Below are 13,797 nucleotides of genomic sequence, written 5' to 3'. Positions count from 1 at the left end.
ACGCACATTGCACCAAGTAAGAACCCAAAATGCTGCTAATTTTTGTTTCTTTCTGCTTAGTACCTTGCCGGCTGAATCAGGAGAGGCACGACGCTGCAGGAGGAGCTTTGCCACTTCTAGGCTCCCATATTTGGCTGCCACATGCAAAGGCGTGAATCCCTTCTGAAAAATTTCAGGAGACAAAAGCAAATGTTTCTGTTAAAAAGCATGCTGACACCTATCTTTCGAGGGCTATGCTATTAAACAAGTTGGTAATTCCTTGACCTATACTCAAGGTGCCACAATCAATAGCCTAATGGTGAAATAGCATCATCTCTTAAAAGCATTATGATAACCATGAAATACAAAATAAGTTTTCCCCTTTCATTATTCTTTCCCATGGATGTGATGGCAGAGTAGCATATGGTTTATCTGATACAGATTCTACTAGCAACATAACACTATGTGAGCAAGGAAGGCACTTGTTCAAATTTCTATTCCAAACCAGCTCTATTATTATTTTTTTTTAGCTTTATGATAACAGTTGTAGAAATATTTCCTGTGTCAATTGGTGCCAGTAACAATGAAACACCAACTAAATTCAGCAAGAAAAGCTCCAAACTTTGTGTTCGTTCTTTAGAGAGCTTGTTGAAGAATTTCAACTTGGTCTTTTTTTTTTTTTCTTTTTTTTCTTTTTTTTCTTTTTTTTCTTTTTTTTTTTTTATTAACAACAGTCTCTGCTGGAGCCTCAGAACTTCAGCTAAAAACGTCACTGCCTGACTCAATAGCAGTGCTTCTGGAAACACATCATACTGGCATGACAAAAATCTTGCATTTTTGAAGGAGTACTTTTCTATTTATTTTAGTAACGCATATCAGTGATGCACAAAGTCTGTGAAAAACTAATGCTTCGTGGTTTAGATGGTTAGATAGTTCATCTACTCTTTCAGTTTTAAAAATCAAGCTGATAAGGAAAACAGTAGGTGGCAGACTACACTGTTGTTCTGACAGTAATTCCAGGTAGCTGCAAATACCTATTTGCTTGACACGTAAACGATGCGTAATGCTTATCATCATCAACTTGTGCCAGAAATCCCACCTCAACAGGAGTTTATGTTAGGAAATCTCATACATTTCCAGCTCATGAATCAAAGTTTTGTAGAAAGATTATCTGGAGGATTACATCTTCCCGTATTCATAATTATAGAATGTTTCTGCAATACTAAAAGCAAATGTCACTAAACAGTATGGAAAACTGAGAAAGTATTTAGTGTATTTTTAGCCACTTTTATGTGATTCAACAGACGGATAAAAGAACAACAGCAAGCATGCCCATAGATCACAATTTCAGAATTGCTGCTTTAGTCCTCTAAACCCCAGAAAACATCAAATTTTTCAAAAATACATTTTAAGCTCCCACTGTCAAATCAGAGGTACTATTTAATCACATGTAATACATTAGAAAGAAATACCTTGGCACATAATTCTAGTCACAGTATCTATTTTCTTATATTTTTAGCACTCTGTTAGGAATGTATTGGTAACCATTTTTTGCTAACAAAACAATAATATTCCACAGACTATTTCTTTTATAAGTTTAGAAAAATGGCCCATTGGGTCATGTGATATCTTGCTTATAGAACTGCTGAAAATAAATTCGGAATTAGATGAGACTGGACAGATACTGAATTGTATAAACAAACATTTAGGAACAATCTTTTCATTTAGTATAGACATAATTATTTTACTGTTTAAATAAACAAAGTATTGAAAAATAAACAGACTTGTTCATTAGGAAAAATAATAATAATTTGCTCCCTTCCCTCAAATCTGCACTTTCTAGTTTGAAAATTTTGGCAACAAAAGTCCTGCTCATAACACAGTGGCAAAGAGTTATATAGAAGGACCTCATTTACATTTTAAGCTTGTTATAGCCATTATTTATCATGACCTTCAGTAGGATCCAAACTCTCTACTTCGGATGACAGTAAAAACTGTCAAAACTCAATCAATGCCTAATACATTACTTCAGTTTACTGGATTGCTGTTGATTAAATAGGAACAAAACAAGATGCAGAGTAGCTCAGTTTCTCAGAGCGAAAGCACATCCCTCATGAAACAGGCATGGTCAAGCATACACTGCTTATACTAATAGAGTACAGTCACAAAGTGTTCTGACTTACTTTGGTGGACATGGAGTGTGAGGCACCCGCCTCTAGGAGAACTGATGCAACATCAACTTGTCCCTCTCTGGCAGAGATGTGCAGTGGAGTGTATCCATTAGTTGTTGCAGCATCAGGATGGGCCATGTGCTGTAGCAGAAGCTGGACAATCTCTGTTTTACCCAAGCGAGAGGCAATGTGCAGTGGAGTCTGTTCTTCCTACAACTCAAATCAAGTAGACAATTAGAGCAGGTAGAACTATTCTGAACCCAATATCATGTTTTGTATTAATAAACATTTCTATGCATTTGTCTTGGAAAAATACTAAGAAGCAACAGCACAAAAAAGCAGTAGAAGAGGGCAGGTTAATTTTTCGGATGAGATTCAGCTTGTAACAGAAAGTAATATAAAGAAAACATCATTTTTCTTGTCTCAGTAAGATGACGCATAGCTCCCCCCTCACTTGCTCTCTTTTGTGTTTTTAATTTGTTAAACATCGGCTACCTTGCTCTGAACATGATTTATGTTTTCATAATCTAGTTCTAACTGCTAACAGAATGCCTGATGTTTGGATTTAGGTTATTGCTGTATACCTTCTCACTTAGATGGAACAGCTGCTGCTGGTCTGAATCAGGCATATTGTATAGAGCCTGCCTGGGACTGGGGGTAATTCTCTTCTAGCAGCTCATATGGTGCTGTGTTTTAGATTTATGACCAAAATGGGATTGCTAACACACCAGTGGTTTAGGTATTGCTGAGCAGTGCTTGCACAGTGTCAAGGCCTTCTTAGCTGGAAGGTGACACAGCCAGGACAGCTGATCTGAATGGACCTAGAAGATAATCCATACCCTGTAATGTCATACCTAGCAATAAAACTAGAGGGTGAGCTTTTCCAAAAAAGCTGTTGCTTGGAGACAGGCTGAGCACCAATCTGCTTGTGGGAGGTGGTGAGTGATTGCCTTTGCGTCACTTGCAAGGGGGGGAGTGCTTGTTTTGTTCTGTGTTTATACTGTTCTGCTGTTATTTTTTTCCCTCTTCCTTCACTTATTAACTGCTTTTATCTCAACCCAAGAGTTTCAATCACTTTTTACCTTTTGATTGTCTACCCTGATCCCACAAAGAAAGAACAAGCAATGGCATGAAGACAGCCAGAACGACTAGCCAGGCAGGGTCAACCCACTGCACATATTCTATTTGAAACATCCACACAGAAATACATTGATGCTTTTGGAACTGTTTAAGATTTGTTTAGTGTTGAATTCACAGATTATATAAAAATGAAATTAATTCTCCCTTGGTTCCCTGTTTCAGCGATAATTTTTAGTAAGAAAATGCAAAAAAAAACCTGTGAGCAAAACACCTACCCTGGCTCGAGCGTCAACTAGGGCCCCATTTCTCAGGAGACAACGAACTACTTCCACCTGCCCGGCACGTGCTGCCATGTGCAGTGCAGTTTCTCCACGCTGCAGAAAAGTAAAAAAATTTCAATGTTTTAAGCCTCCATGAAGAAATACAGCTCTGCATTTCTGCCAGCTGAGACAGGGAGCTGAGAACAGTGCATGCATACATGTGCCAAGCCTGGGTAGTTTATGGTATGCAAATTCGGCGATCCTGAAGAAAAATTATTTATACAGTATTCTACCTTTTACACCTGCCTGGTCACATATGTTCCTCAGGTTTTTATATACAGGTGCATCAGCTTCTGCTGATGTACACTGAACATTATCTCTCTGTGCAATTGTACAATGAACCTGTCTCTTTCTAGGGATTGTGAGGCACACAAGCCTCAAAATGGAAGCAAATTTTTCTCCAGATGGTCTCTTTCTGCACACTGTGTGGAGCTGGCAGCTTTAAAATGCCTTGCAGCAGCTGTGCACAACTGAGCCAGCATATGAAACGTGTAAAATCTGTGCTCAGCAGCACAGATCTGTCTGTAGGCTATGAAATGAATCTTGCTTCAAGCCTTCTACAGCAAACAGAATTTGAAGGAGCATATGAAATTCTGGAAGGCTAACTGGAGTGATGTTGAATTTCAGATCATGATAACGAAGTACAGGTGACACATTTGAAGCATTTACTTTCTGCATAGGTTTGCAAAAAAACACTGAAAGTGACTACTCCTTGATGATGGCATTTCAAGCTGAATTTTGCACAGTTCAATATTTTCTGAGCTCAGTGTCATAAAGTGGACCAAAATAGTCCCTGTGCAGCTCACTGGTATCTGATACATTAGGCGCTGGGACAGTTCTGCATTTATCTGTTAAGTATGACAACACAGCAGGACTGATCATTTATATCTGTTAAGAGTTTTTTTCTTCTTACTATAGAGCTGGACTATATGTTATTACTGTGACTGTCGAGTTAAACTGTAACTGCCAAACTGAACACTCTTGTCAAGTTCTTCTGTGTCAGAGATCAGGTCTTCTCAACCTTCTGCATAGACATGGCAAAAAGAAGTAACCTGAGTTTGCTTCCTATTATGAACTCAAACCCTCTGGACATGTAGTTGATTTGCCAATGATCAATTTAAAATTAATGTTGGATCACCATCTGTGATTAGTAAGTAGGCAGCAAACAAAATCTCACAGCCTCTGTTACAAATCATAATGCAGAATCTACGTAAAAATTATTACCTGAAGAATGAACTGTTCAAAATGAGAATAATTTTTACATTTCTCACAATCCAATGATCAAGTTTCTATAAACACCCTTTTGTACCTGAGTTAACAACACAATTCAGCATTTGGAAACACTTAGTAATCCAGCAGGGGACTTCTGCTTACCAAGTAAAAGCCAAGATACCTATGTAGCACAAACTGTAAAGTGTTAAACTTTGCATAAATATGTCCAGCAACACCACCACAGTATTTTAAATTGTTTCCACAACAATTTCTTGTTAGCTTCTGTCTCATCAATAAAGGTTTTATGTACAGATTGCTTTTACAAGAAATAGAAACCAGTAAAATTTTTTATCAAGAAGAATCTGTCCTAATGATTCAGACAAACAGCTTGGTGTGCATAAAGCTGTCACTAGGCTCCATATAAGATTTTTCTGGACAGGAAAAACTAATAAATCAGCGTACCTGAATTAATAACTTTTTCTTGTTATTTTCTTCTTGGGAACACTTTTTTATAACATTACTGGTAAAGAGCTGCTTTTAATGAGCAGATAGTCAGAAATTAAATATTTGTTTATAATGACAAATTCAAACAGTAAGATATCTATGAAATACAACTTAGGAAATCATCACATTCTTTTTATGGTTATTATTCTTGGTAACTCGGTATTGGTATACAAACACATCCATTATTCTATGACAAGTCAGGTTCTGCATTTAGTTATCCCCCAAAGGTCACATTTTCCAAGTTTAAATATGTTCTTTTGCAAGGCACTAGTCCCTAGAATTTCCTGTATAAAAGGAACACCTTGAATTTAATATTTTAACTTCTTGTTTAATTAGGTTTGAGCATTTAATACCCTTTTATTAATACAAATGACACAATTTCATTATGGCCAGCAAGGCTATGCAAGTAGAAGTTAGAGTCTCTTGGAGATAAATTTCATCATTCTGAATTGACTTGGTTTACAATCAGCTTGCAATGTATTTGGCGAGCTTTGACTGTTTTTAAGGGAATTTTATCTACTCAGGCATTGCAGGAGAATACACAAAACCAAAAGTGGCTTACAATGCCTATACAGTAGCTATTTTCCCCTCTTCATTGTTTGGGAAAAGTGCTAGCATAATTTGTCCTAACAGAGAATAAAGTAATGAAGTATTATTAAAATGTGACCTTTGTTTGCACCACATGGACCTTTTTGTAGCAAGCATCACACAGATGATTCTAGTCAAAGCCATACTCACAATGTTAGTGACATCGGGAGAGGCTCCGTTCTGCAGCAGAAGGAGGACTATGTTCAAGTGGCCCATAAATGCAGCCACATGTATTGGTGTGAGGCCCGACTGTGAAACAAAGCAAGAGCAGTTTTACTCCTCTGCACGAGCATAGGGGAGGGGCTTCTTTGTTTAAATAAACGTAAGCGAAGGTGGGGCATGACAGGAAAGAGAAAAAAAGAAGCAAAAAAGGAGAAAGAGAAGGAATGTTTCTTCAGGGTATGAAACATTTTTCTACCTCTGTAATAGCCTGGATTGAAGCCCCATATTTCACCAGGAGTTCCATGACTTTGATGCGATTTTTCTTGCAGGCAATGTGCAGTGGAGTAAAACCATTCTGTGCAAAAGACAGTCATGTTAGTTAAAAACATGCAGCTACACTTTCTACATAGCTCCATGCTGGCACACTGGGAGCAGAAGTGTTAGAGTAGTAGAAGCAATTGTTCTTTAAGCAGAAGAGGTTATGAATTACAGAAATCTCCCAGGAGCCTCAAGGAGAACAAAGCAGTGCTGCTGCTTTCTTCTCTAGCAATGGAGAGAAACTGAACTTAGACCTCTCAAAACCAAATACAGATGTGCCCGTTCTAAGTCACAAAGTTATGCCCATGTGCATGCATGTATGCGGTTCCAAAGACTGCACATATATATGTGTAAGAATAACTTTGAAATCAGTTAGGGTCTTTTGAGATCTATAAAGCACATACTATACCTTTCTAAGAATGGAACAGAGTATTTCTACCAGATTCCATCTTTTTTTTTTTCTTTATTCTGTAAGCTTATAAACTAAGTATCTATGCATATTAATTTAGTATTTACAAATCAACCTGCAGTATACTGTATTCATTTTTAAGTGTGTGTGCACATTTTAAGTGTGTTATATTAATACCACTATTTCAGCTTTGGTTTCACAATACCAATTCTTTACCCTTGGTATCTGGGTTAAAATTTAATGGGAAGGAGCAGGAATAGGAGAGAATGAGGAGTAGAGGAGGGAATATCTTAAACCAGAGTTGCAGCCTAGAACTTTAAACTGCGAGACAGTAGTTTTAGTGTTTTGCTTACCCTCAGTAGATATTCATTTCTTTCAAAATGTTTATTCAGTAAAACTGGGGCTTTTTCAACAAAGCATGTCTTCACATTGTGTGTGCAATACATGCTTTGACTTCAAGCTGTTTTTATGCATTGCTAACACAGGGTGTGTGTCTAAAGTTAAGCAAACACATTATTCACTGCATGTGAACATTTTAGTGAAAAGCACAGATATATATATATATTTTTAAACAATGTCAACTACATGCTCTATTTTCTAATAAAAAGGATCAGTACTGAGAAACACTCAACTAGTAGTAAATAACTTAGCTTGTAGAAAGAGACACATGACAGTCAGCTTCTGTTAAGAGAAATGTTAATTACCAGTTGTTTTGAAGGAACTTTAAGGAGTACAAAAATTGAAAAAGCTAAGAACTCATGAGGTGCTTGTATCCCCACAACATTTTGCAAATATTAATGATTTTTTTAACATAGTACAAAATGAGTAATTTATAAAACTTCTTCCAACACAGGACGCTCTGCTAAATATCACAAATAACCTTCCCCAGTTTCTTTAGAAGTAATCAAAACCGTCATATATTCTAGCTCCTGCATTACATCTTTCAATATATTTCATTAGAACTTTTACTGCTTCAGAAGTTTCCATTTTTTCCACTTAATTCTACTGCCTGAGTTTACTTAGCTTTGCTATTTAAGTGAGAAACAGTTTGAATGAGAGTCAGGAAAAAACTGAAAAAACTTCACTAACAAAAATGATGAGCATTCTGAATGTATTAAATACTATAAACAAGCCAGTGGTGACAAGTCCCTACTGTGGGGGAAAATGAGAGAAAAGAAAAACAACACTCTGGAAGTAGGAGAGCAGAGAGGCAGTAGCCTGAGGGTGTATTCCTTCCCTTCCAGGATAGATATTTCTCAGGAAGGGAGGAACAGAAGGTATATTCTTGTCATGGAAGGGAAGAAGAAAGATGCGGAGGCTAGCATATAGTGTGTCTGTGTGGGCAGCTGAGGAAAGTACAGCTAAAGATTATCAGGAGACTGGTGAAAAGAAAAACTAGAAATCAGGATGAAAAATACCATTGAAGAAGATCAGCAAAGTGAAAATGATAATGGGAAATACCAAAGAAGAAAAACATAATAAGAAGAAAGAGGGATTATGAGATTTGATGTATAGAGAGACCACGAGTGATGTGCAAAGAGGCAGGGAAGTATAAATTACTTGGGGATGCAGAAGCTATCACAGAAAGAAAAGTATACATTCAAGGCAAGAAGCTGAGGAAGATATCAGAGGGGACTGCAGCAAAAAGACTGTGGAAGCACTGAATACAGCAGGCAATCGCAGAGTACTTGTCATGCATTGGTGTCAAGTGCTCACAGTCTCATTCTTTCCCTCATCATATGCAATTTATTGGTATTTCAGGCTCTTCCAGTGAACAGTTCATGGGAACACTTCCAATTAGAGAAAGTCTTGTGCAAGTTTGGATAGTTCAGACTCTTGAAAGTTATTTTTTTAATTTCTGAAGACAAATGTGATGTTTTTCTCCCAAGAGATAATGGTTTGCACAGCGAGTGAAAAGAATCGTACCTGTTTTCATGTAAGCATCAGAACTGTTTTTTAAAAAGGAAGAAACATGGCACCTAATACAAGGGACATCATAATTTGTTATAATTTGATAAATATAGACATTTTATAAACATAGAAATTCTAGCTTTTTTTACATATTTTCTCTGTGCCCATTAGCTTAATGACTCAATTGAAAGCTTTTAAAAGTGTTCTGTGTATCATGTAGCCTAATATGAAGAAATAAATTATTAATTCAACAAAATACCAATGTGTAAGTTACCATCACTTACAAATGGTTTTAGGTACTCCATAGAGCTATCAGACCTATAACTACAGCCACTTGGCACAGGCCTAATGATGCAAGATATAATACTGGCAATCAGTAATCTGGCAGTAAACCCAATCCTAGGTTGTGACAATCACTGTTATGACTGCAGCTATTCAGGGTTGCTGGAGTCTGTTGGCAGCTTTCACTTTGCTTTCCTACTGAGGGCTACTCATGTCCCCTTGGTAGGTTTGTTACATGACACAAGTGTGACAGATTTACCAGGGCACGAGCATTGGGATTTGCTCTCTTGTCCAGGAGGAGCTTGGTGACACGATAGTGGCCACAGTGTGCAGCTACGTGGAGGGCAGTCAGGTAGTCCAGCGTGACATCATCCACAGGAGCTTTGTGCTGCAGGAGATGTTTGACGCATTCCACGTGGTCCCCCTGGGCCGCCATGTGAAGTGGGGAGAGCCCATTCTGTGGCAAAAGAAAACAGAATGGTAACTTCTAGCATCTCTCACTCAGATAGTGGCACATAATCAAAGAAAGCTGACGTGACTTTGCAGAACACCCTCACCACAGAAAAGGAGCTGCATCTGAGCTACTGTCTGGAAGGCTGTAGCCACCCTTGCCCTTCCAGCAAATACAGGGATATTTAAAGAAACAGTTCTGCTCTGCTCAATATTCTGTTGAGATGCTGCCAGTGCAACCCTGATATTTTCTCCTGGCTGACAAAATCTGCCTTTGAACACAAACACCTGGGAATCCTTCCTGAAGGACACACAACATATGGGTAGGGTCTGTTCTATGACAGCCTTCTACCATTTAGTGATGTAAAGGCATTAACAGATAGGATTTACCTAACTGTTCTCCCACCAAAGGGAGAAAGGGACCAGTAAAGTGCTAAGGAACTTATTTAACATCTCAATGTGGATTCTTCCTGTATAAAGAGATGATACTACCTGGTGCTGTAAAGGGATATACAGCTTGAGCACATCCTTACTTGATGTATTTGATGTGCATGAAACCCAGTGATAAGATCTCCCCAGAAGATTACCAAGAGAAAACCTTTGGTCTCTATTATGGATAACAATGGCTCTGAGTACAGTAATTATCCTTGTTTATAGCCATGTTTGAGGAAGTTTGAGGGTCCAGTAAAGCATGCATGGTCTAAAAATGATCTTTCAACTGCCTGTTAATCTTGATCTCCCAAGTATTGCATCTCACTGCAATACTCCATTTGCAATTAATGATACCAGAGACATTAGTCAGGCACTCTGAAGTACTGCTCGCCAGGGTTTGTTATTAAGCTACAAGTGCCTTTTTCTAAATAATCCAACCAAAGAGACAGCTATGCATTCATCTGAGATGCATTATTTTCAAATATATTATTTTCAAATATATTCAAATATAACACACTAAAATAACTTTCCAAGTATGAAATAGTCCATGAAAATTACAGGTCAAGAATCAGGAAATATTTACCACAAATCATCTCTTAGGAGTCACTGACACAGTTTTTACATCTTTGTGTTCTATGGCTGTAAAAAGCCACAAAAGTAAAGTGATTTCAATTGCACTCTGCATTGCATTTAGTCTGAATTTAGTAACGAAGTGTATACTGTTTCACATACTTGGAAAGGATAGTCCTTAATTTGATAAGAAGGTTTTATTTTTGGATCATTCTCCCCATTACTACCTTGCCTTTAACAGAACAGAAATGTCCTTCTTCCTCATCCTTTCAGTAACATTAAACATTCTTTGGAAAGTTACATAGAGCCATTAACATATTCTTCCAATAAGGCACACACCTTGGTCCTTGCAAGGAGTGGGGCACCTCGTTCCAGAAGCAGCTCCACAACTTGGTCATGTCCACTTCTTGCAGCACAGTGGAGCGGTGTGAGTCCATCCTTAAAGCAAAACAAGACACAGTGAATAAGCACATCCTCCCTGTGTTAACCCTGGCACTCTGAGCACCCTGTTCTGAGTCCTAACTGAAGCTGGCTCCACAACACAAAGTTTCCTACCTATTTTTAAATTGTTGCACTGAAGGACACACTAATGTTACAGTTTCAGAGAAGTCCATTCTGTTCGGAAATCTATTCTCAGAGAGGTTGGTGTCAGCATGCATTGCCTCCTTCTCTCCTTCTCCTCTGCATGGCTTTGAGATTGTATTGCCTCACAGTGTAATGTATGCTGAGCCAAGGTTGCTTCATTAATCAACATTTGTCCTTTGGGTTGCTTTTGATGCAGGGATGAAATAAGACACATCCATGCTGGAAAATTTACTCTAGAACTCATTTTATTTTTTTCAAACAGGCAGCAGGAGAAAAATGATTTTAAAACAGAAAGGAAAAAGAGAAGGAGAAACCAAGAGAATGAAAACTTTCATGTCTGAATTTGAGAACAAAGAGCTAACAATTCTTTCCTAAAATAACTTTGAGAGCTCCAAAATATTTTTTCCACTGCAGAACACTATCTTGTATCAAAAGACTTCTTATAACTTGTTTAGTAATGATCACAACAGTGGTAACTAAAGATACATCAATGAGACAGGAGAATGCATTCTAGATAATTCCACTAGGATTAGACTTTTTTCTAGATTTTTCCGGTGGAATTAGACCTTTATACAGAAAAAGACTGGAAATACATAGCAAGAAAAGTGTATGGGAATGAATATCAATGCTGAAGACAGAAAAAAAGGAAATTCACAACCCAAGTTTTTCATCGCATTAGAATCTGATACTGTTTAAGCGTACCTTCATAAAAGTCACCAATACTTGTTCAACAGATACAATGGTACATTTCTAATTGTTAAACGCTAATAGCTTTAATCACAAAAAAGCCTTTCCCTTCGAGACAAGCTGATTGTCTTAGATGAAGTAGATGCTATACTCTAGGGCTCTTCCTGAAGAATCCAGTAACAACTCAGTTATGAATATGTTCGTCTGTGATTCATGACTTACAGGTCAAAAAGACAGTGGAAATGCAGTAACACAGCCTTTCTTACACATTAGTGACTCTCCTTCACATGCAGACACAGTTTGTGGGAACACTACATCATTTTTACTTCTGCTAACATACTTAAATTGTAGCTCCATATTGCAACATCATTTTGGTTATCCAAACACTGCCCTTTCATGCTCCACAAATGGTACATCCAAGAAGCAGATCCTCTCTCATCCTCAATTTTATAAGCACAGAGCATCTTTTGGAGTTAGCAATGCACAAAGGAAAAGTGAGGAACTGAGATTTGGGAAGAATTTTTATCATTATTTATCTACTGTTTGCAGAGATTTTTCAGAAACACGTGGCAGGGTTAGGTGTGCCTTGGTACTTGCTATTTCAGAGGCAGTTGCTGCATCACTAAATTCTATGAAAGCTTTGCAATGAAATTCAGTGGATGTAAGATCAAACTCACAAACAGAATTAAAGGCTGTTCAACACAAAGTCAATCTGGTCAATGTAAAGGAATAGCTAGCTTATCTGTTTCTTCCTTGCAACTTGAGAGTACCCAAATCGAACCTTTAAATATATTTGCATCTCACTGCTGGAGATACTTATACACAATTCTCATTAGCATTACTAAGGCAAGAATGTTTCAAATGTATTCTAGAAAGGGAATTTATTTGGTATATCTCTCCCATTTCTGGCCTTTTGTACTCTACATTTTAATCAAAGTGGAATGTTCACACTCCTTGTTTGCATAGTGACTTTGATGTTATTCTATTTAATCGAATAGTGAAAGAAAGGTAGAATTGTGATGCCTTAGAGAAAACAAAAAAATCCCCAGAGGGGAAAAAAAGAACAATACAAGACAAGAAACACTCGGACTCCACAAGAAAGTCTAGTTAAAAGTAAAGTAAGAATGAAATTGTCAAATAAAAAAAGAAAGAAAGAAAGAAAGAAAGAAAGAAAGAAAGAAAGAAAGAAAGAAAGAAAGAAAGAAAGAAAGAAAGAAAGAAAGAAAGAAAGAAAGAAAGAAAGAAAGAAAGAAAGAAAGAAAGAAAGAAAGAAAGAAAGGACACCTTTTTCTCCTTTTTTTCTTAGCTAATAATTGCCTGTAAAATAGACTAAAATATATAGTGTTAGATTTTGTTTTAAATTTTATAAACGTGCACATTTACTATCTGCGCACTTCTCTGTAAGCAAATTAAGCAATAAGTTCTGCAGTTTTCCCAGGTAACTCTCTTCCCTCTTTCTGCACTAAGTAAAACAGTATGTATATTTTAAAACCTACTGTACACTTCATACCTCAGATTCTATTTGTGCTTATGTTTTATTCAGAGATGAGGGAAACTGAAGAGAGTTGTTGTAGTAGAATTAGTACCTAAAACAATGAGGATATACTGACAATAATCAACAGTAAAAGACACTGCTGTACCAAATGAGTCGGCTTTTGCACTATTATCTATTAGCAACGATCCTTGCTGCACTGTTGCAGGGGTTTGCCTACACCCCTTTTTAATTATTCCATCGCAAGCTGGTACATCTCATAGTGTGAAGAACACATGCTGACTGAAATAACAAACATGTACTTTGACTGGACATGCAACATAGGGTTGAAGAGATGCAAACTTGAAGCACAGAAAGAAATAAGAAATTCCATATATCTTTGTCTTTAGAAGGTCAGTATTTAACCTCTCATCTCAAATAATATAAATAATGGAAGTGTTAGGTGTTGTTTGTTTGGTTTTTTTTTCCAAAACATTTTTTTTTTATTTTATTTTCCAAGAGGTACAAGAAAATTTTATTTTCCTGTACCTGGCATTCAATTGTTCTGGTATGTGGTACTCTCCTAGCACACGCTGCAACGTATCCAGCAGGTGGGTCACTGCTTGAAACAACACTACAATCCACACTGTATTCATGGAGGCAATG

The 13,797-nt window shown here is 37.3% G+C and overlaps 1 protein-coding gene across 15 annotated transcripts in view; it reads right to left on the bottom strand.

Annotated features, from left to right (window-relative positions):
• The window catches only part of ANK2 (ankyrin 2), a 175,876-nt gene that overhangs the window by 84,019 nt on the left and 78,060 nt on the right, over nucleotides 1-13,797 (bottom strand). For 12 of the 15 annotated variants that reach the window (XM_052683268.1, XM_052683282.1, XM_052683269.1 and 9 more), the window contains 7 exons: nucleotides 10,728-10,826; nucleotides 9,196-9,393; nucleotides 6,273-6,371; nucleotides 6,005-6,103; nucleotides 3,506-3,604; nucleotides 2,163-2,360; nucleotides 64-162 (listed from right to left, as the gene is read on the bottom strand). In XM_052683268.1, coding sequence (XP_052539228.1) covers nucleotides 64-162; nucleotides 2,163-2,360; nucleotides 3,506-3,604; nucleotides 6,005-6,103; nucleotides 6,273-6,371; nucleotides 9,196-9,393; nucleotides 10,728-10,826 — 891 coding nt within the window. The remainder of the gene's footprint in view (nucleotides 1-63; nucleotides 163-2,162; nucleotides 2,361-3,505; nucleotides 3,605-6,004; nucleotides 6,104-6,272; nucleotides 6,372-9,195; nucleotides 9,394-10,727; nucleotides 10,827-13,797) is intronic. The other 3 variants (XM_052683283.1, XM_052683280.1, XM_052683281.1) reach the window with 1 other exon arrangement.

This window comes from Tympanuchus pallidicinctus, unplaced genomic scaffold (assembly GCF_026119805.1).
Source record: "Tympanuchus pallidicinctus isolate F22 unplaced genomic scaffold, pur_lepc_1.0 scaffold2, whole genome shotgun sequence".
Classification (NCBI taxonomy): Eukaryota; Metazoa; Chordata; class Aves; order Galliformes; family Phasianidae; genus Tympanuchus; species Tympanuchus pallidicinctus.
This window is presented reverse-complemented; position numbering and strand designations above follow the sequence as displayed.